At 38.5% G+C, this 19,996-nt stretch overlaps 1 protein-coding gene across 2 annotated transcripts; it reads right to left on the reverse strand.

Annotated features, from left to right (window-relative positions):
• Nucleotides 1-257: 257 nt before the first annotated feature.
• Nucleotides 258-19,888, reverse strand: WARS1 (tryptophanyl-tRNA synthetase 1). Of its 2 annotated transcripts, XM_036383269.2 has the most exons (12): nucleotides 19,823-19,884; nucleotides 19,072-19,094; nucleotides 16,268-16,482; nucleotides 14,980-15,187; nucleotides 11,532-11,640; nucleotides 10,576-10,695; nucleotides 9,971-10,153; nucleotides 9,230-9,330; nucleotides 7,919-8,031; nucleotides 6,688-6,861; nucleotides 3,004-3,144; nucleotides 258-801 (listed from the first exon to the last, which is right to left on the reverse strand). In XM_036383269.2, exons 3-12 carry the CDS (start codon nucleotides 16,379-16,381, stop codon nucleotides 643-645), a joined length of 1,422 nt encoding a protein of 473 aa, XP_036239162.1. In that variant the 5' UTR covers nucleotides 16,382-16,482; nucleotides 19,072-19,094; nucleotides 19,823-19,884; the 3' UTR covers nucleotides 258-642. The 2 variants fall into 2 exon arrangements, with proteins under 2 accessions (XP_036239162.1, XP_036239163.1); XM_036383270.2 differs by lacking the exon at nucleotides 19,072-19,094 and having other exon boundaries at nucleotides 19,823-19,888.
• Nucleotides 19,889-19,996: the final 108 nt, after the last annotated feature.

Below are 19,996 nucleotides of genomic sequence, written 5' to 3' on the forward strand. Positions count from 1 at the left end.
CCTGATGACTTCCTTCTTCCAGAGGCACTCAGATCAGGTAAAAAGCTCCAGAAAAAAAGTACAGTGAGATTTCTGCAACTTGCCCACTGTCAAAGAGGAAGGTGACAGCAAGACAAGTCAGATATTCTTTCTCCAGTGTTCAACTCACAGATGTCCACTCTTTCTGTACTGATCCCACCTTGTAACACTCGCTATTTTTTTGTGTGCAGCATGCTCTCAGCAGCCCAAGAAGACATACAGTCTAGTAAACCAAGGTACATAGTACAAAAGAAAATGGAGCTACTATTTATTACTTTGAGATATGACCTCGTACCAATATATTTAAAGCAATTTCCAAGTTAGCCTTTATCATCAAATGGAAATTTTATTTATATTTTCAACATGAAATACATTAAAATACAATGTTGGACTGACATACATGCTTTTCTGCAAGAGGGATCAATTCTGTCTTGCATATTCTGATTTTAAATAGATCCAAGTCCTATTTAAACTTTTTCTGTACTCTGCTGTTCATGATAATTTACTCATTATTGATAAAGCACCGATTACAGGCTGTACATAACTAGGGAGTGATGACACGCAACAGAAGACAACAATTACTTGGCTGTGGATTATGAAGTGCTAAGTTACATATACATTTCTTCAAAATTCAAAAGCCAGCTTCCTTGGAGTCATGAACTGCTTCACAATTTCATCTGTGACCTGCTTCCTTCTCTCTTGATGAGCTGCTACCAAGGGCTGCATTGTTTCAATAAGTACCTTCTTCAGCTCCCCCGTGAGCAACTCCCCACTGGTGTAGGCCTGTCAAGAAAGTGCTGGTTGCTGAACATGGTGCCATTTACAAAAAGACTCAGTGATCAGTATTTCTTTAAAAGACAGATTTGGATTACTTAAAATTACTTAAAAGTAAGTACATGCCTTAGAAGATTATCTGGTATCACTCTGAAATGCAACTTGCAGAGTTGCTTGTTGCCTGTTAAAACATTGGCAAACTTTGTATGTGACAAGTTATTATAAGGACTGAATAAACGATATTCACTAGTGTAACTAGGAAATCCTGTTATTACTTGCAGGAAACTGCAATTTTCCTCCCCAGAATCCCAGTTCAAATAAACAGTTTAAGCCTTTTCTTTTTTTTTTTTCAATAACAGGTACAAATTCTCATATTTTTCTCTCATTGCACTTGGTAAGAGACTAGATGTGATTAAAATAAATATCCTTCTTATAGCAAAGACACTCAGAATCTATGTTCACACTGTAGTCATATTCACAGTTGGTACTCCATTTCATTGCTCAATCCTGAAATGCTTTAGCTTAGAAGCACAGGCCAAGTTTACTGGTTCAGCCACATTTAGCAACCATGGCTGGGACAGTTCAGCTATAATTGAAATTACAATAAATATGATTACCTCCCCTCATCATCAAGCCATTTGTAACACCTGCTCAAGGTCTAAATGCTGCTGATGTTCACTCAGCAAGAGTAAAATACATTAAAACAAGAACAAGTGGAATTGTAATTTCAGGGTGTGGTTTGAGGTCTGTATGTTTGAGGTCTGTATGGGGGTGTTTAGCCTGGAGAAAAAGAGACTCAAGAGGTGACCTTATCACTCTCTGCAACTTCCTGAAAGGTGGCTGTAGTCAGGTGGGCCTGGTCTCTATCACCAGGCAGCACTGACAGAACAGGAGGACACAGTCTCAAGCAGCATCAAGGGAAATATAGATTGGATATTAGGAAGAAGTTTTTTACAGAAAGGGTGATAAAGTTCTGGAATGCCCTGCCTGGGGAGGTGGTGGAGTCACCATCCCTGGATGTGTTTAAGAAAAGACTGGATGTGGCACTCGGTGCCATGGTTTAGCTGAGGTGTTAGGGCTGGGTTGGACTCGATGATCTTTAAGGTCTATTCCAACCTAGTCCTTCTGTGAATTCTGTATTTTTTTACTTGTTAGTTTGTTATAAAAACACCAATGTTACTTTCTCTGGAAGTGTCCTCTGGTGCTAGAGGTGAAGCAGCTGCACTGATGCTGCTACAGTGGGCAAGTTCATATTTTCTACCCAGGTTCTGAGGCACCACTGCAATGTTGCTGCAAGCTGTGGGCCAGGCTTTGTGCTCTGCAGCACAATCAGACTGACACTCTTGCAGTGGTTGGAGATCAATGAAAAAAATCTCTCTAAGTCAAATGTGCTTCAGGTTTCCATAAGGAATTTACAACAGCACAGAAAAGAGTAGCTATCCAACCCTGCTCTTGTGTGGGAAGGAGTAGAGGGCTGGAGAAGAATCTGCAGCTCTTGATTTTCTTGCAGCTGTTCCCAGCAGGAGAAAGCTGATAAACCAATGTGACATGGGTGTTATCTACTGCAGCTCCTGCCTTCCAGAGAAAACACACCACATAGTATTGATGAGCAAAGGAAGGGAAGTGGCTTGCTACCAGCCCTGGGGACAGAAGTCTGCCAGATAGGCTTAAAGAAAAAGCGACATATATGAAGCAGTTTTTGCCTGGGATCAATGAATCAGTTCCTCAGAGCTATTAAATTTCTTGTGATGATGATAAAAAACCAAAAACCAGCAAGCTTTAGACATGAGCTTTTGTAGTTTTGCAGAATGTTTGGGTACTTTACAATAAGGAACAGGCAGAGTGTATTATACAATTAAAACAACGCTAATCCCAAGGTGACCTCATTTGAAAGGTAGGGAAGATACTGTCCTACAGAGTGTGGGAGATTCCTGTGAAAACACTGGGGATTTTTTGTTTTAAAGGAGACAGATTGGCCTGTGAGAAAGAACACACTGCAAAGAAATAAAAAGTGAGATACTAATACTGAAACTTGAAAGGGATGGAGAGCATGAGAATAACACCAAAATTACCTTCCTGGAGAAGGTCCTCAGGAGGACTGAGCTACAGCTCTGTGGAGGGCTGTGGAGCTACAGCTCTGTGGAGGGCTGAGGCACAGCTTTGTCCTCAGAGCAGGAAATGAATAACCCTGTCTGCAGTTTGGTTACTCACCTGCTTCAGCTGCTCGAGCCTGTCATCATCTTCCAGGAAGAAAGTCAGGTACATAAAGGACACATCAACGTCACAGTTGCCTCCGTACTTCCTGTGCTCCTCAATGGTGTCCCTGCCTCCCGAGAAGGCGTGCTTGTTAATCTGAAACAGCAACAGGAGCTTGTTAATCTGAAACAGCAACAGGAGCTTGTTAATCTGAAACAGCAACAGGAGCTTGTTAATCTGAAACAGCAACAGGAGCTTGTTCAACTGAAACAGCACCAGGAGCTTGTTCAACTGAAACAGCACCAGGAGCTTGTTCATCTGAAACAGCACCAGGAGCTTGTTCATCTGAAACAGCACCAGGAGCTTGTTAATCTGAAACAGCACCAGGAGCTTGTTCATCTGAAACAGCACCAGGAGCTTGTTCATCTGAAACAGCACCAGGAGCTTGTTCAACTGAAACAGCACCAGGAGCTTGTTCAACTGAAACAGCACCAGGAGCTTGTTCATCTGAAACAGCACCAGGAGCTTGTTCAACTGAAACAGCACCAGGAGCTCTTGCTGTAATTCTCACCGCAATCAGGATTACTTCATTGCAAACAGAGATGTGTCATGATTCTCCAAAAAGGATTAGCTGAGGAATGAGTGGGACAAGTTAAAGCAGGGCCTCAGGACTGAAAAAAGGAACCCAGCAGGGAAAAATGGCTATACACATACTCCTCAGACTGCATAATAAAAATAAATGAAAATTAAAAACAATCTACCCAAGACTCAGTCAAAAAAGTTTTAAGTCCCTTTTGCTGAAGCTGTTGGATAGAATTTGTGCTTACAGAAAATGTACTTCATGTAGCAAAAATTAGGATATTTACTTTATCAAGAAATTAATTTTGGAAGAGATGAAGAAGGTATGGAAAATCCTGCAGAAATCCTAGAGATAACCTTATCCCTTTTTGTGGAAAAGAAAAACAAGAGAAAGCAAAGTTAAAAACATTACAAAAGTCTGTCTAGAATGCTTAAAATCAGACCAATGCCCAATTGTTCAGTCTAAAAATGGAGTATTTGCTGACAGCCTCCCTCTTTTTAAGCATAGTTTCCTATTGGCAGATGAACAGCACTACTGAACAGATGTCATTGCTAATCCCATTCCCAATAAATTCAGAAGCCACTGGCCTATTTTGAGCATTTATACATATGTAGAACTCTCTGAGGATGCTAATCTTCCTACAAATTTAAAGAAAATAAATTGCTAAGTGGAGGAAAAAAATATTTCTTAACCATATGCTGAGCTTTCATTTCGCTCTTGTATCTTTTGAGATACTGTTATCAACCTGCCAAGAGACACATTTGCATATGAAGTAGGGTTTTTTTTTTTTCGTTCTGGTATCTAGGAGCTGTTATGTATTTACAATTTATGAACATTCCTATTATCTGTATAGACTGTCTAGTGCTTTTTTGAATCTCTCCAACCACCAAGTTACAGATGAAGTCTTGTGGCAAAGAACTACAATCAGAAATCAGGCACTGATGAATATTTTAAGGCAACGAACTGCCATCTGCCACACACATCTATTATTATATTGTAGGGCAGCCTGAATAGCTGTCTCAGCATCTGTAAAATGAAGTTTTTAGACACTCTTCTGCACTGACCTTCCTCATTACTAGGTTTTGCAAGCCTGTATGAAATTTTTTCTATGCCCTTTATCTCTTCAGTTTGTGTTCTTCCTAAACAGAGAAGGATTAAATACAACACGCCAGGTGAAAGCATTTTTTTGTTGAAACACACAGTGATTCCTTTCCTAATCTCAAATTCATTTTTTTACATATTCTGGTATTTCTAATTAACTGAGGGTTTCAGTGACCCATCCATAGTGATGCACTGATCTTTTTCCCCCTGAATTTCTCTGAATCCCTCAATATGGCTGTAGACATAAAATCTAAATAACACTTTAGAGGAAAACAAACAAATAACTGAGTTGTAATTTGCTGATAGGTACAATAAGAACAGTTTATTGAAATGCTGTCACTCATCTCATTAGATTACTCAGAATTCTTTTAGCCATTCCCTATACATAGTAATTTTTTATCTTCTATAAGTTTTGAACCTGATTAATTAGCAATGCACCAATAATTTGAAAAATGCTGTAAGCAGTAATTTTTTTTATCCAGCGTAGCATTTTCTTTTTAACCTTCATTCATGACCAGAAGTCACCTTTCCTAATTTTTTTAAATTTATTTGCTATAACAGTATTTGGTCTTTCTCTCAAGCAGTATTTCCATAAAGACTTGTTTCTGATGGGCTTCAGAAGCTGAAATAAATCTCAGCTTGTCCTCCATTACTCAACACTTTACGTCAGGTTCAGATTCTTCTTTATGTCTTTTATATTCCAAGTACTAGAATTTTTTTTTATTTTTTCAAGTAATTTAAAGACAGTAGAATTAGGACTTATGAACGTGGACCTCATTGCAGATCACATGTTACTTGCCAGGAAAAAAACGTAGAACGTTACCAATACTACCATTAACCATGTATTCTCTATTCTGAAATTACAACTTTTTTTTTAAAGCAGCTCTGTAACTGTGCAAGTTAACTGGAATTATTACAATCCAAACACATGAAGAATTCCAATTCTTCAAAACAGCACTGCTTAATCAGTTTCTACAAAAGAGAATGAAGCATTTTGGGGTGGCTGTCAAAGAGAATTAATCCAAGCCTCCCAACAGAAACAACATTAACATGTTTTCTTCTTGTTTTGACATTTATTTAATGCTTGGTTTCATGCCTTCAAATTCCTTCCCAAGGACTGATTTTCATTTTCTTTAAATACCAAACACAGGTGAACTTTTGCAAAACTACATCATCTGACACCAGATAAAAGCAATCTTCCCTTGAGCTTAGAAACAAACTAGGAACATACTCAGAAGAAAATACCCCTTCTGAGTTGAAATTCAGCATAATGTTTATTTGGAAATTGGAGTGAGCAGATTTCTTTGTGAATTGGCAGCAACAGATTCTCAAGCAGCAGGAAAGGTCTGACCTGTGCTGTAACTAACACCATGCAATGTTTGGTGCTCCCAACAAGGAGAGGCAGTCAAGAGAAAGAGCTGTGTATTAGGTTTACATCATGGCCTGTCAGATTTCAAAACTATGGCAACATAAGATTTATTTTAAGAGCATGAGCCTCCACAGCTCTTATTCTTCCACCACTGCTCTGCAGGTATCAGAAAAACCAACACGTTTTGTATACTATCCCAGCTAATATTTGTACTGTCAGACTAGCTGGTAAGGCAAAAGATTGTATTTGATAGTTTAGCTAAATTTGCATAACTCAGTCAATTTCTGAAGATGCTTTGCCATGAAATGTATGGATTTCACCTGATTCACACATGTTTAAGGAAAAACTAAAAACTGTCATTGTAACCAGAAGGACCTCTGCAGGTAGTGCCAGACAGCTGAGGGGGAATCAAAGGAGCATCAGGAGGAGCTTGGGCCAACCTCTGCAGCACTTCCTGATGAAGCTGGAGATTATTCTACCAATAAGGTACCTACAGACATGGCTCAGTGGTGGATTTGGCAGGGATAGGTTTATGGTTAAACTCTATGATCTTAAAGCTCTTTCCTTAATGACCCAAATGACTCTATGATTCTATGACCTCTCCTTTTTGTTGCAAAGCTTCACCCTATCAGGTTTCACAGGTCCTTACCTTTGTCTTGATTTGCTTGGGTGTATCAGTGAGGAAGATGGAGGAGTTTGGGTCACTAGCACTCATTTTGGTCTGTGCTCCTTGTAGGGCTGGGAAGAAGACTGAGTGGAGTAAGGCTGGTTTAGGCTGTCCAATTCTTGGTGCTACATCACGGGTCATTCTAAAATAAGGATCCTAAAACAACCAATAAAAGCACAGAATAAAGCTGAAAAATGTGATTTGAAATCAATTCTGATTGATGCTGACTCATTCATCCCATAAGAAGTGATGTCAAAAAACCATAAATTGAAAAAAGCAAACCATTAAATATTCCAGAACCTACTTTCAATCCAGTTCATTCAGAACACCAACAAACAAAATCCCCATTTTTACCTTTTCCATAGTGTTGTAACTCTGATTCCCTTAAATAATAGGCATATTTACAAAATTTTACATTAATTCAAATAGTTGCTAAAACTATGTTTAATATGCCTGGCAATGGATGCAGACTGAGATGAAAGCTTTCACCCAAAGCATTTTAACAACCAGCAGAGAATCTGAACTAAATCAGCAAGCAAGCTGGCAGTGCTGTGCTGATGATGTGACTTAAACCAAAGTGAAATTTTACTTCATAATATTGTGGCTGATTAATTTGATTACATCATCTTCCGGTGTCTGTCCCTGTGACTAAAATAGCTAAAGATTCAGACAGTGCAGGATGTGATTCCTAGAAATACCACTTATTTAAAGACAAGACCCTATTACTCTCATTTGAATCTGATGTTCTTTCAGTTCTCTAAATCTGAATTGTTAAGATTCTGCAGCCTTTCTGGCAAACTATTTCAGTGCTTCTTTATTCTTACTGAGAGAAGGTTTTTCCCCCATGGCTCAACAGAAAACTCTTGTGCTGCAAGTTCAGCTCATTCCATCTTGTCCAAGTTACCATGGAGATGGCCAAAAGTTTCTTCCTACCCCATGTCAGTGTGCTTTTGCATAGATGTTACAGCCCTTGCTTTCCTAGATGTCAGCTCAGTGTGAATGGAGCTGAGATCAAGAGAGATCCAAGACTGGATGAATACATGATTGTTGGGTTAAGCCTTCATCTTTTCATCTTTTAGGTCTTTTGGTTTCTACCCCAGAAAGGTGCCACAGGAATGTTTTACAGATGCCTTGAGACACCACCACGAGGCCTGAATGGAACAATATAAAACCAAATCCATGAAAACCAAGTTAAGCAATATGATTTTCTTACCTGGTCAATAGCACATGGGATAAGACACTGAATATTCTCTTTGCCATTGAATATCTGTGGAAATGATGAACTGAAGGATGGAGCAGCTTGGATAGCAGGAAAGCTGATCTTACCTAAAAAACATGTTTGGAAAAGCTAAGCAATCAACAGAAGCAGTGGTAAATAGAATTTTTTGCAGAATGTAAAATGCACAAGTTAATTATCCAAATACTCAGCTGAAGACCAAGCTCTGTCTTTATCAAGCTCTGCTGCCTTATCTGAGGAAACCTTTTCACCTTTACCTTCTGCAATGTCAACAAACCTTCAACTGACATACAAAAGGCAAGCTGTGACCACATTGACTTCAGCAAAAGTTCATCACTGCATACTCTCTTGATCATTGAACTATCTGCCCTTTTCAGAAACAGAATTGACTAAGCTTGCCATTTTTTTTCACTTTGTGAGAGAATTGCTACAGTCATCACATAAGCTTCCCTCTTAGATCTTAAATCACTGCTATAATCACTCTGTACTCATGGAGCATCTCAGATATGCCCAGTTTTCTTTTTTATACAGGGCTTAATCCCAGTGTGGCCAACCTGGAGCTTATCAAAATCCTATCAGAACAAACAGCAAGTGGTGACTTTTACACACATGTGATGAAGTCATAATCACAATACCATCTTTTATCAGAGCACTGCTAAAACAAGTGGAAACCTGTTCCTTGGTTACAGTGAAGGCTGAAAATTGTCACTGGTCTAATTACTGGATGAAGAATGATGATAATGCTCAGAAACATTCAGGATTTAATGTCATTTTTATACAGAATCTTTTCTCTTGGCCATGTAACAGAAACTGCAATTGCAGTGAAGTAAATGGGAGACTTGATAATTTAGGCTTTCAGCACCCAACTTTTTTCATATATGTAAATGCCTATGTGTATTAATGCAACCTTTTCTGACATGTTTCTTTACAAATTTGGCATAGAACTTTCTAGGGGGTAAGATTGCCTACAGCTCCAATCACTGTACCAAAAGAATAAACAAGAAAATAAAAGAAAATGTTCTCTGTTTTGGACTCCTTAACATTTGTGTTTTGTACTTTGCTTTTACTAAAGTCAAAAAGGTAGAAGTTATGCTAGAAATTTCATTGTAAAGTATGCTCTATTCTGAAGGAACAACAATAACATCAGAATCTCCCTAGAAACATAATCCTCCTGCCTTTTCTGCCTGTTTCATGAGTGGCACACTAATCTCTTTAAACTCTTATTTAAAATAGCTCAATTGAAAGTGAAAGCAAGCACTGTTTCTTGTAACTAGTACAATTTCCTACCAATGCAATCACTGTCTGTAAAGCCAAAGATTCCTTTCACTTGGTTAAAGGTGACATGCTTCTGAACTTTGACAATGTTTTTGTAGAATCCAGCACTTGTCCTGTGAGAAAAAAAAAAAAAAAGTGGAAAAATAAAATGAGAAGAGGAGGAGAGTGTATGTAGAAACTTTGACTGCAAAAGCTGAGAACATCAAAAAGCCTGCAGGATTAAGTCTCACAGTTTCAGACTTTTTGTGGCCCATTGAGATGATAATTAGAGAATCATTTACAAACAGGAATTTTATGCCTTGAAAGTTTAATTTATTCTTCCCTTCCCCCAATAATTACTACAAACATGCTTCTTTAAACTTCACCCAATGCTGTATTATTAAAATAATTGACCAAAACAAGTTGCTGCAATGCCTTCTGTTAAAGTCAATAAAGTGTAAACACATCTGAGAGATTTTGATACCTTCTTAAGCAAATCAGTCAGGAAGTTTCTTGGTAGTTTAGGTATTTTTACATTTCAGATGGTTTAATGTATTTTTCATAATTTACACATGGCACACACAAGTAAGTATTTGTTCATGTTATACAGGAGAATGACAATAATATATATAGAAGGTTAGACAGCAGAAAAAATAGTATGTTTCCATTTCAAGTATTACAAAATTTGTCCTGAAGCTTTCAAATTTAGACACACTTAGAGGGAAAATATAGACACTTTTTTCACTACAATGCTTGAAAGAAATTCCTACTTACCCTAAATAGTCTAAATCCGAAAATATAAAGGTTTTATTGACATCAAAACCACATGCAATGATGTCTTTTGCGTTTTCTCTAGCATACTCATATGCCTTCTCAATTGTCATGTCCTTCCAGAGGTATTTCTCATCATCAGTTAGCTGTATTACCAAGGGAACATCAAATACTTCTTGAAGCCACCTAATAGAAGCAGACATGTTTTATCCCAAATTAAGTTAAAATGAAGATGTAAATCATGCAGCTAAAATATTTTTATATATTTAAACAGTATATGGAGAGGTCTGCTCTTTTCTTTGTATGCAAATGCAGTTATATTTATGTGAAGAGCTGGTTTTTAGGGACAGAAGAAATTCTAAGGAGTGCCACATGGCTAAGAGAGCAAGGAAAAGGACTTTATGGTGATGCAGGGATTGTGATCATTTCAGTGAAAAGGTAAGACTGAATTAAATTCATTAATATTAACTTCATATAATCAGATCTCCCTGCAACGTATCATTTTGGCAGTTTCACAAGCCATGTGAATGTTTCTTTTGAAAAAAGAATGTTCAGTGTTTCTTTTGGAAAAAATGCTTTGATTAATACAACTGGTAGAAACAGCTTACTTGGTGAACAAAAATGGGATGAGATGACCAACATGCATTGCCTGAGAGGATGGCCCTCTGCCTGTATAAAGGTAGAAGGGCTTCTTGTTTTCATAAGCATCAAGTACTTGGTCCATATCTCTAGAGAAAAAAACAGAGAAAACAAGATACAACTCTTTAGCAAGAAATATCTACAGTAAAACACCTTTATTCAAAATCGGAGTGTTTTTAAAGCCAAAAGTATTTATAAATAAATTACAGTATGTTAAAGGTCCTAGAAATAAGAAAGTTCTTGTTTAAGAAAAGCATGGTCTCCTTCAGTCTTCATGGGGGAAAAAAACTCAAAGAAAAATTAAATCACAAGTGAAAATTTAATGTTGAAATTGTGCAGCTTCTAAAATTACTTCACTGTATAATAATCTCTAGAGCCTAGCAAAACAGCCAGGGATTGGTTCTCAAACAGGTCCAACCAAGCAGCTTAGCTGACCTCTGGTGGAGGTCATGCCCTCAGTCATGCTCAGGCCCTTGTGTGAAACCTGCTGGTGCCACAGCCCAAAAGCCCCTATGTGCTAACATTAAACTGTGAAGGTCACTGGCAGGCTCATGCTTAGGATAATTCCCTGAGCCTTTTCTGTACCACAAACAGATGCATGGGAGCCCTGCTGAAATCACCACCGGCACCTGGAGCTCTCTGCCAGGCCACTGCCTCTGGCTGCTGACACAGAGATAAAATGAGCCTGCACTCTGAGCACATTTCTTCAGTTTGGGGTTCCTGAGGACACATCACAAACCCACGCAATCAAGAGTTTCAACTGTTGCCAGGGGAAATCTGCAGTAGTTGCTAATTTCAAATGGCACAGTTGGTTTGCCTTGGCATAAAAGCACATGGTTTTTGCTAGTTACAGGCTTCTCCCAATAATTCTTGCAGGAAGTCTGCCCAACAGGACCTTTTGAAGTTTAATAAAAGAAAAACTCACCTGTGGGAAAAAAAGATTCCTCTCCGTAGAAAGTGGTGAGGTTTCTGCCCAATGGCTCTTTCTATTCGATTTATCAGATCTGTGTCAATTTTACTGCTGCCAAACCGAACTATAATCATAAAATGTTAAAAAAAATAAAATAAGCACAGCATAGCTACAACCAGATCTTGGAATACCAAGAACATACCAATGCAGGCTAGATTAAAAAAGACATCTTCAAGTCAAAAAGTCTAAGTCAATTTTCCTGATTCTTGCCTGAAGACCCAGCAGTCACCTCCAGTATTATCTCTATGCTAGGAGGCTCAACTCACTCACAACATGCAGTATTTTTCCATCCACAAATTACTGTAATTGCAGCCTCCTTACAGCAGTAGCATTGATATTCCAAGCATTGCTATTCCAAGCAAAACATAAGAAACACATTCAGATCACCAACTTGGCCTAAGCCATACAATAAAACTGCCCAAGAGGCTCAGAAAGTTTCTCTTTTGATGTCCAAATTTTCTGCTGTCGGACAACAACTTTTGCTTTCACTCAAACGGCATCACCAACCCCAAACAGTCTTCTGCAAACTTAATTATTCTTTAATATGTATATGATTACAGACACTACTCCCCTCAAGAGGCTTGAAAAGGAAATGCATAATACTCTTCATGGCAATCAGTAAGTCTTATGACTTGGTGGTTTGGGAAAGGCTGTGATAGAGTAAAAAGCAGTATTTTCCCTATTCCCAGTAATTCTGGGATCCTAATAATCAGGCCAATGCTCTATAATTTAAATTTGTTTGAAAAAATCTGTGTAAGAATCTACTGCTTGCTACTATTCTGCTCTATTCAATACTAGAATTATTCAGCATTGCACTAATAAAATGCAAAATGCATCACAAAATGGCAAATGGTAATCTGAATGAATGCCAAAAAGAGATCAAATGAGCAAGAAAATGATTCAGCACATCAACAGCAACTGGTAAGAGGCTAATCTGACATCAACAGAAAACATGAAAATGCCCTGGATTAACTGGGACTGGCTACCCTAGAAATATTTGTGTACTGTCATAGAAAGTGATTAGAAAAGCTCTCTGGGGTATAGAACACTTCACTGGAAATGCCTAAAAATCTTTATTAAACATCCACAGGCTGCACAACTCCATTTTCTTTACCCATGTTCACCTTTTCTGTTAAAAGACAGATAATTTTTCCCTACCTATTTCCACTTACTTGAATGTTCAGAATATCTTAGGCTATCTGCTCACAAAGAATCTGCCTTTCTAAATAGCTTCTGACAAAGTCTCTGCTCCTAAACAAGCTTTAAAAAAATTCCTAATGTGCTTTTCATCTCTGGTGTTCTAGCTTTTACCAAAATACAGCTTTCAACTCATGTGCAGAAGTCCTGAGAACTGCCATTCTCAAAAGCGTATTTGCATTTGTTGAAAATTCATTGTGTACTTTCCCTCTTTGCCACTGCCCTGTTATAACTACATAGAAAAATGTAGACCCTAATATTTGTCACACAGTAACTCTGGTGACCAGGCCAGTCTCAATAATCTCTCAACAGCCATGACAACAGGGAGAGGCTCCTGGAGGCTGGAAGAATGCAAATGCCAATCCTACCTTAAAGAAGGGCTAGAAGAAGGAATTGTGGAATTGAGGTGGACAGGCCAGTCCACCTCACCTCAATCTGTGGGCATGTGCTGAAGCAAATAATCCTGGAAATCATTCCCAATCATTAAATATCTAGGGATGTTCATATCTAGCACTTAGCTGACAGAATCTTCTTCCCAGAATATCTTCAGGCTGTTTTGTTGTGCTACCATACACTTAAATGCACATCAAGGACAAGCATTTGAGAAGAAGACCTCTTTCAATTCACACACTGCTTTCATTTTTTCTGTGTTTGATTAAACATAAGCACAGTGGCAACTTTCTCAGGTTCCACTAGTAACAGAATATAGGTGGCACAAAAATGTCCCTTAGGGTAGGAGCTATCCAATGTAACAACACCTTTAATTGTTATTTTTAAAAAGGGAAGGAAAAGAAGGAAGCTTATCAATACCAACCAGCTACTGCTTCACATCCTGAAGTGGCTAGGCTAGCATTCTTTGAAACGTTTCCAACACAGCACTTAGAACAAGCAGAACGACTCATTTATCAAATTCACTAATCTGAGAGTAGTGTAAAGAAGTAAAAACCTTTTAGGTTAACCCACACTCTGAGGAAGATGAAAGGTCTTATGTACACAGTTACAGGAAAAAAAGGGCATGAACTGATTTATGGTAAATAGTTTTTAGGAAGATCCTGAGATTGTGCCATCACAATTGTGCAATTCTTCCTTTTCTAAAATGCTCAGGACCCCTCCTTCCAAGAAAAAACCCAAATCTCTTCTCTGTAACTCTTATGCAAGTAACAAGATTATGAGAGATCTTTTCGATTTTCAGATTCTAAAAAATATATTTTTTTCCTTCTCTCACACTGACCTATATTTTTCTTTGCACACTTCTCCCTTTCTCATTTGCCTTTCTCCTGTTACTTCCTGCAGACTCAGCCAATGTGTGCATACATTTGACACAATCTCTCAGTAACATCACAAAGAATTAAAATAATGCTGACACAAGCAACTGTCCCCAAAGCAGATACAATTACTGCAACATAAGGGTGTATGCTCTACTGTGAGAAAAACTACTAAGCAGACCTCAGCAATGTACAACTGAGGTACTAAACATGAATTGAAGATTGACAATAATTAAAAAAAAGGGAAAAATAGAGAAATTAATATTTCATTATAGAAGTTTCTATGCTAGACTCAAACAAGTTATTAAAACAGTAAACTGTAAAACCAATAAGGAAATTACCTAGACCTCTGTTTCTTAAACTACAAAATTTTGCAAGTTTTGTAATAACCCCATCTGAGACATTTTCCATTACACTGCATGTTTTTGAATGAGCTGCAACTCCTTCACTCCAGCCAGCCCTTGGCTGCCTGTAAGTGTGCCTTCTGAAGAAATCACTAGACTTAACAGATTTCTGCATTAGTTTTGGATCATTCCTGCCCTCTCTAATCTATAAGCGATGTGAGGAGTGGGTAGGAAGAATCCTTCAGGATGGTGAAAAAGCTCTTCTGCATTCCAGTCACTGAATACTCAGTCACAGTGCCTACATTAGTGTAATTTCTAATAACAGTCCTTACACCAAAAAAACAAACCACAGTAAAACTTGGATTTTGAACTTAAAGGTTCCTTGCCAAGTATTTAAATCTTTCATAGGAAATCTCCACCTGGGACATTTTCATCTCTTACAGCAAATTCTTTAGACATGGAAATGCTAAGATTAGACATAAATTAAATGTTACCTATGATGTTTTGATCTGGATTTGTTATGATGCCTTGCTGTTTCTGTGGTCATTAGGATCACTTTACAAAAATTCCTTAGTAGCAGTGAAGGAAGAGTTATACCTATGAGCTTGTCATAATCCACGCCTTTAGCATTTGATGTCTGCACATTCCAGGGATCCACTAAATCCTCATCCTCTTCTTTAGTTGTACCATTGTTTATTAATACAAGATCTTTTGGAGGCAAGCCTGCCTGATAATCTTGTCCTGTTGTTGTTTTATATGACAGTTTTAATGATAAGAGCATCCTCACTGCTGCATCAATTTCATCCTGAATAAAGGAAAAAACCCAAACAACTGTTTGCCTTAATATACTTAAAATAGAAAGTCACATTAATGTCCCAACCTTTCAAAATCCCACATCCATGCTTTGATCTGAATTGCATCATTAATAAACCCTAAACTCTGTTTTATTTAAATGCTTTCAGTATCAATGTCAAGTGTAGAAGAAAAGCAAATACTTATTCATTAGAATATAAATCATCACCATTGCCAAGACATTTAAAGCACCTCTGTCTTGCTTTTCAATTTTTGCCTAGGAAAAAAAATGCTTGCTTGCCTTTCAGAGGTATAACAAGCTTAGCACTTTTACCATAAATTTCTAAAGGTATAAAAATAAAATATAAATTATTATCTAATTTACTTTACAACACTTTTAGTGGCTCACCTTAAAACAATTTATTCATTACAATTCATTGACAGACTGGAAGAACACTAGAACAAGAAGTTATGGTTATGACCTCTCTAATATAAAGCTACTGTAAAATCTCATGCAAGCAATAAATAGAACAACATTTTATTTGACTCCCAGTTTTCAAGGCTTTCTCCCACAGGCAACACATTAAGAAAGCCCATTTTAAAACTGAGCTCTCCTTGCCAAAATAGCGATGACACAATAGGGAACTTGAAATAAATGGCAAATTACTAAATTATTTAAGGGAGATTAAGGAGGAACTGTCAGTACAGTTACAGGAAGACATATTTGATAATGTCTACAATAATGCCTGGAGAAAAAATTTTCATGAACCATCTAAATTCAGAGAAGAATGCAAGTGATATAAATTTACTTGAGAAATAAATGCCTTGGATCCTGTCACATGGAATGCCAACTGGATGAAGCAGGCCTCTAAGCCTAGGACTCTGTTCTTACTTCAAGAGTAAAAACTTCAGTCTTGCCAGTGACTACCTGGCTCCAGGCATGCCAAAGTTCACAGAATGGACATAAACAGCTTTTAACAAGGGTTTTTCTCATCACAATGCAAAATACATCTTAGAACAATAAAATTCTTCAGCACTTAAAGACATACCTAAACTGAAAAAAAAAAGGGTTCAAAATGTGAAATGCAAATACCTTTGGTGCTTTTCCTGCTTTCAGTGCTCTGACTTTCTCTCCTTGTTCAGTCACTCTTTCAAACAGCTGAAGTGGACTCAGAGACTTCAAATCACAGTTGGGGCTGTCAGCCATTTTGCCAGACTGCACAAAGATCTGTTTAGGTACAACTCAACCGAATTTATCCTCTTCCAGCTCTTTGGCTTGGAGATTCAAAACAGCAGCAACAAACAGAACTGCAGGGCAAACAGTAGTATGTTTTACTCTTTAGTGTAAGTCTTCAAGATTAGGTGAAAAGAATAAGAAAATAAAAACTATACTGATCCCTACCACATTCTATTCATATTAAATTGATAAACGTGGAGACATTACACAGTGTGCTTCAGTTTCACACAAAAATGGACAGAGACTGACAAGAGTACCAGGTAAATTTAGACATCAGTGTTCATGTTGTCTGTCTATGTATTTAACACTAGAACACCTTTTCAAAGTCAAATTCCTGGCAAAAGAGAAATAATCAAATACAGGTATATACAATTCCAAGCATCTCAGAACAACTGGTAGAGGCTATCTGATTCCTGATTAGTTAATGTTCCTGCATTGATACCCTGTCAAATTCTGGATGATGAGACTTTCATAACTACAACATGGAATTTTGTCTTAGCATTTGTAACAGTGCTTCTGCCCAAAGAAAGATACACAAAAACAAAGCTTAGTCATCTTCTTTATGGCTTTCCTCCACAAGTTACAAAACACATTGATCATCGGTGAGAAATGTTGCTTTCCAAAGAATCCTTGGGTCAGCAATAGGCTGTAAATTTGCCTGTGCTTCTCAGAGCTATGCAGGAAAAATAACAGGAGATGGTTTAGATGAGGAGATGGCTGAGACTGAGAACACAGCAGTCTGCCCAAGCACGCTCTGCCATGCTGTGCCCATGCAAAAAACTCCTGACTCGCAAAGGTCTTGTCTCTCTGGAGACACCTCCTAGCAAATTCCTGATCCACTGCAGAGCATGGAGCACAGACTGAGTGTTGGCAAAAATACATGTTCCTTTGGTTCCCTTTTCCCAGAATTAAAACAAACAAAAAATCCAAGCAAAACAAAACTTACTAATATAACAGCTGCATTAGCTGTTCAGCAGAATTTCAAAGCCTTCCTTCTACAAAATAATCAGTCTAATCACAACCTTGGCTATATGTACATAGTGCTTATTTAAGCTGCTACTGTAAAAAGCTTTCACCTGCCTAGCAAGCTTTGAAGGTCGACTTGGTAACCAGGTGGTTACCAAAACACACCTATCATTAAGGCTTTGTTTGTCAGTCAGCTGCAGCATTCCCACATTTCAGCTTCAGCTGAATACCCTGAGAAAGTAACAGAGCAGTGGATACATCCACTTGTTAATGTAATTTGTTTACTCTAATAACCCTTGGATTACCATTCTTTGATTACAAAATAATACTTAAGCTTTTAACCTAATTTGATCCCTTATAACTTGACTTTTTGCAGTTTGAAAGTGTGGCTAAAAAAAAAAGTAATTTGAAGCAGATAGCAGATCAAACAATTTTTTGATGCATTCCTGCAATTTAATTACATATTTTTATTTGGGTATTGCCTTCTTCTTCTCCTTCTTCATGAGCAGAGAATATTTTAAGTGTTAAAGAAAGTATAGAATAAATTCATATTAGAAAATGTTTATGAAGATTAACACATACCCTTTCTGTAGGAACACGCCATTTACATTTACAGGCTTCAAATTTCACAAAATAATAAAGGCATAAATAAGAAATAGAATATAATAAATATAATTAATATAATATAAATATAATAGAAGTATAAATAAGAATTTTCTTTGGCATAGAACAAATTGTGACTTGTTGCTTTAACTTAATTCCTTACAGTTCACTCTTACTGATGGATTGCCCCCATTCAGAAAGGCCAAAATGACAGCTGACACTTGGCACATATACCTGAAAGCAGCAAACCAGACTCCTTAAAATGTCTGGAATATTATGGATTTAAGCTGAAAAGAGAATCTCAAATGAAGGTGCATCTTCATTAAGAAGTAACAAAAGTAGTGGTGCAACAAGACACGAGGATATAGTGACTATAAAATGCAAAACATATGGACTGTTGCCTAAAGGTTATCTCTATTTACCTCAGCACTGCCCCTATTTCCTAGTGGAATCCAAGCCAGGAATTAAGTGATGTGGAACACAGGTCTTTACCTTCTGAAATTCATTAATGCAATTGTGAACCATTAAAAAAAATCTGGATATTCTACTACTTATCAGGATTTTTTTTTGTTTTCTTATTGATATTATAAAAATTAACAGTCCCAGATAGATTACATACCATAGACAAACAGATATGAAAGGAAATAAATGATGGGAATTGAAGAATGAACTATTAGGAAATTTAGGACCAGAGTCTAGAATGACCCAGTGTGAACTTGAAAGCCAAGATATGTGTGCTTTTTCTACCTATGAAATGCACACAGCTTATAATGGGTACTGCTCCTGTGTCCATTCCAAAATATTAAATTGCTATGAGACAAAGCTCAAAAATAATCCTTGGCAAAGGTATCAGAAAACTACTGCATCTTCCTCCCTTTCCAACTGGCTGACCATCACAGATCTATGATCATTTTCACTGTCTGCAGTCTGATTTGGTAATTTGGAGACCTGAGAATGAAAAACAGGGTTTCACACTAAGTTAACAAGACAAACATTGCATGGAAGTACATTACGACTTTCAGAGATAACAGACCAGAACAAGCTTTCATGAGCAAATGAAAGAATGTGAGACTAAGTCTAAAAGCACTTACATTCCTGAAAACTGTTTTTCCTCCTGAAAAAAAAATCGAAACAAAAAAAAGTAAAATTAAAGTAGGTAGAAAATAAGAACCAGGCATCCACACAGAAGTCATGTGAAACAGGCCTTGAGAGACACTCCAACAGAGGCTGCCCTTTATAGCAGACCTACCTTCCCAGTCATGGCAAACTTCAATTTATGCACAGAATTACAATAAAAGACTGCAAGACGATTCCATGAGATGACAGATAACATGACCATGCAAAGAATGAGTGACCAGCAGAAAGCCCGACCTGAATCTTGGCTGTACTGCGGCTGTGTACGAGCAAAGCTCCCGTGCAAGGACCGGCTGTGCCCAGAATTACTGCCCACAGTGACTCCTCATCCCGGTGTTCCCTGAGCCTGGCGTCTCCAGCGCTCCTGCCCCGCCCGGGCACGGCCACCGGCCAGCTCTGCCCTTCGATGCGTTCTGCAGTGACCGGGACACGCGGGCTGTCCTCCCCAGGGAAAAGGGCACTTTCACCTGACCCTGTGGCGAGGCGGCCCCGCAGGGAACGGAGGAAAAAGCCCTCGAGTGCATCACCTCAAGGGAAGGAGAAAACGTGCCCGGCAGAGACCCTCCACATACCGCTCACAGGGGCGGCAGTGACCACCCAGCCAGCCCTTGTCCCTCCCGCCAGGGTCCCTCGGCAGTGCCCATCCCGGTGCCCATCCCCGTGCCCGAGCCGGCTCATCCCATCCCGGCCCGTCCCGGTGCTCCTCACCCGCCGCTCCTCTGTCACCACCATTGCATCACCCCAGCCGGCACGGCCGGTGCGACTCCCGGCTGGGAAACACAACCCCCCCCGGAACCATTGCCTCACACGGTCCTCCCTCCTGCTCCAGTCCCTAGCCCAAGGGAGCGCTCTCCATTCCGCCCGCAGGGCAGACGAGGAGCT

Source organism: Molothrus ater, chromosome 6 (assembly GCF_012460135.2).
Source record: "Molothrus ater isolate BHLD 08-10-18 breed brown headed cowbird chromosome 6, BPBGC_Mater_1.1, whole genome shotgun sequence".
Classification (NCBI taxonomy): Eukaryota; Metazoa; Chordata; class Aves; order Passeriformes; family Icteridae; genus Molothrus; species Molothrus ater.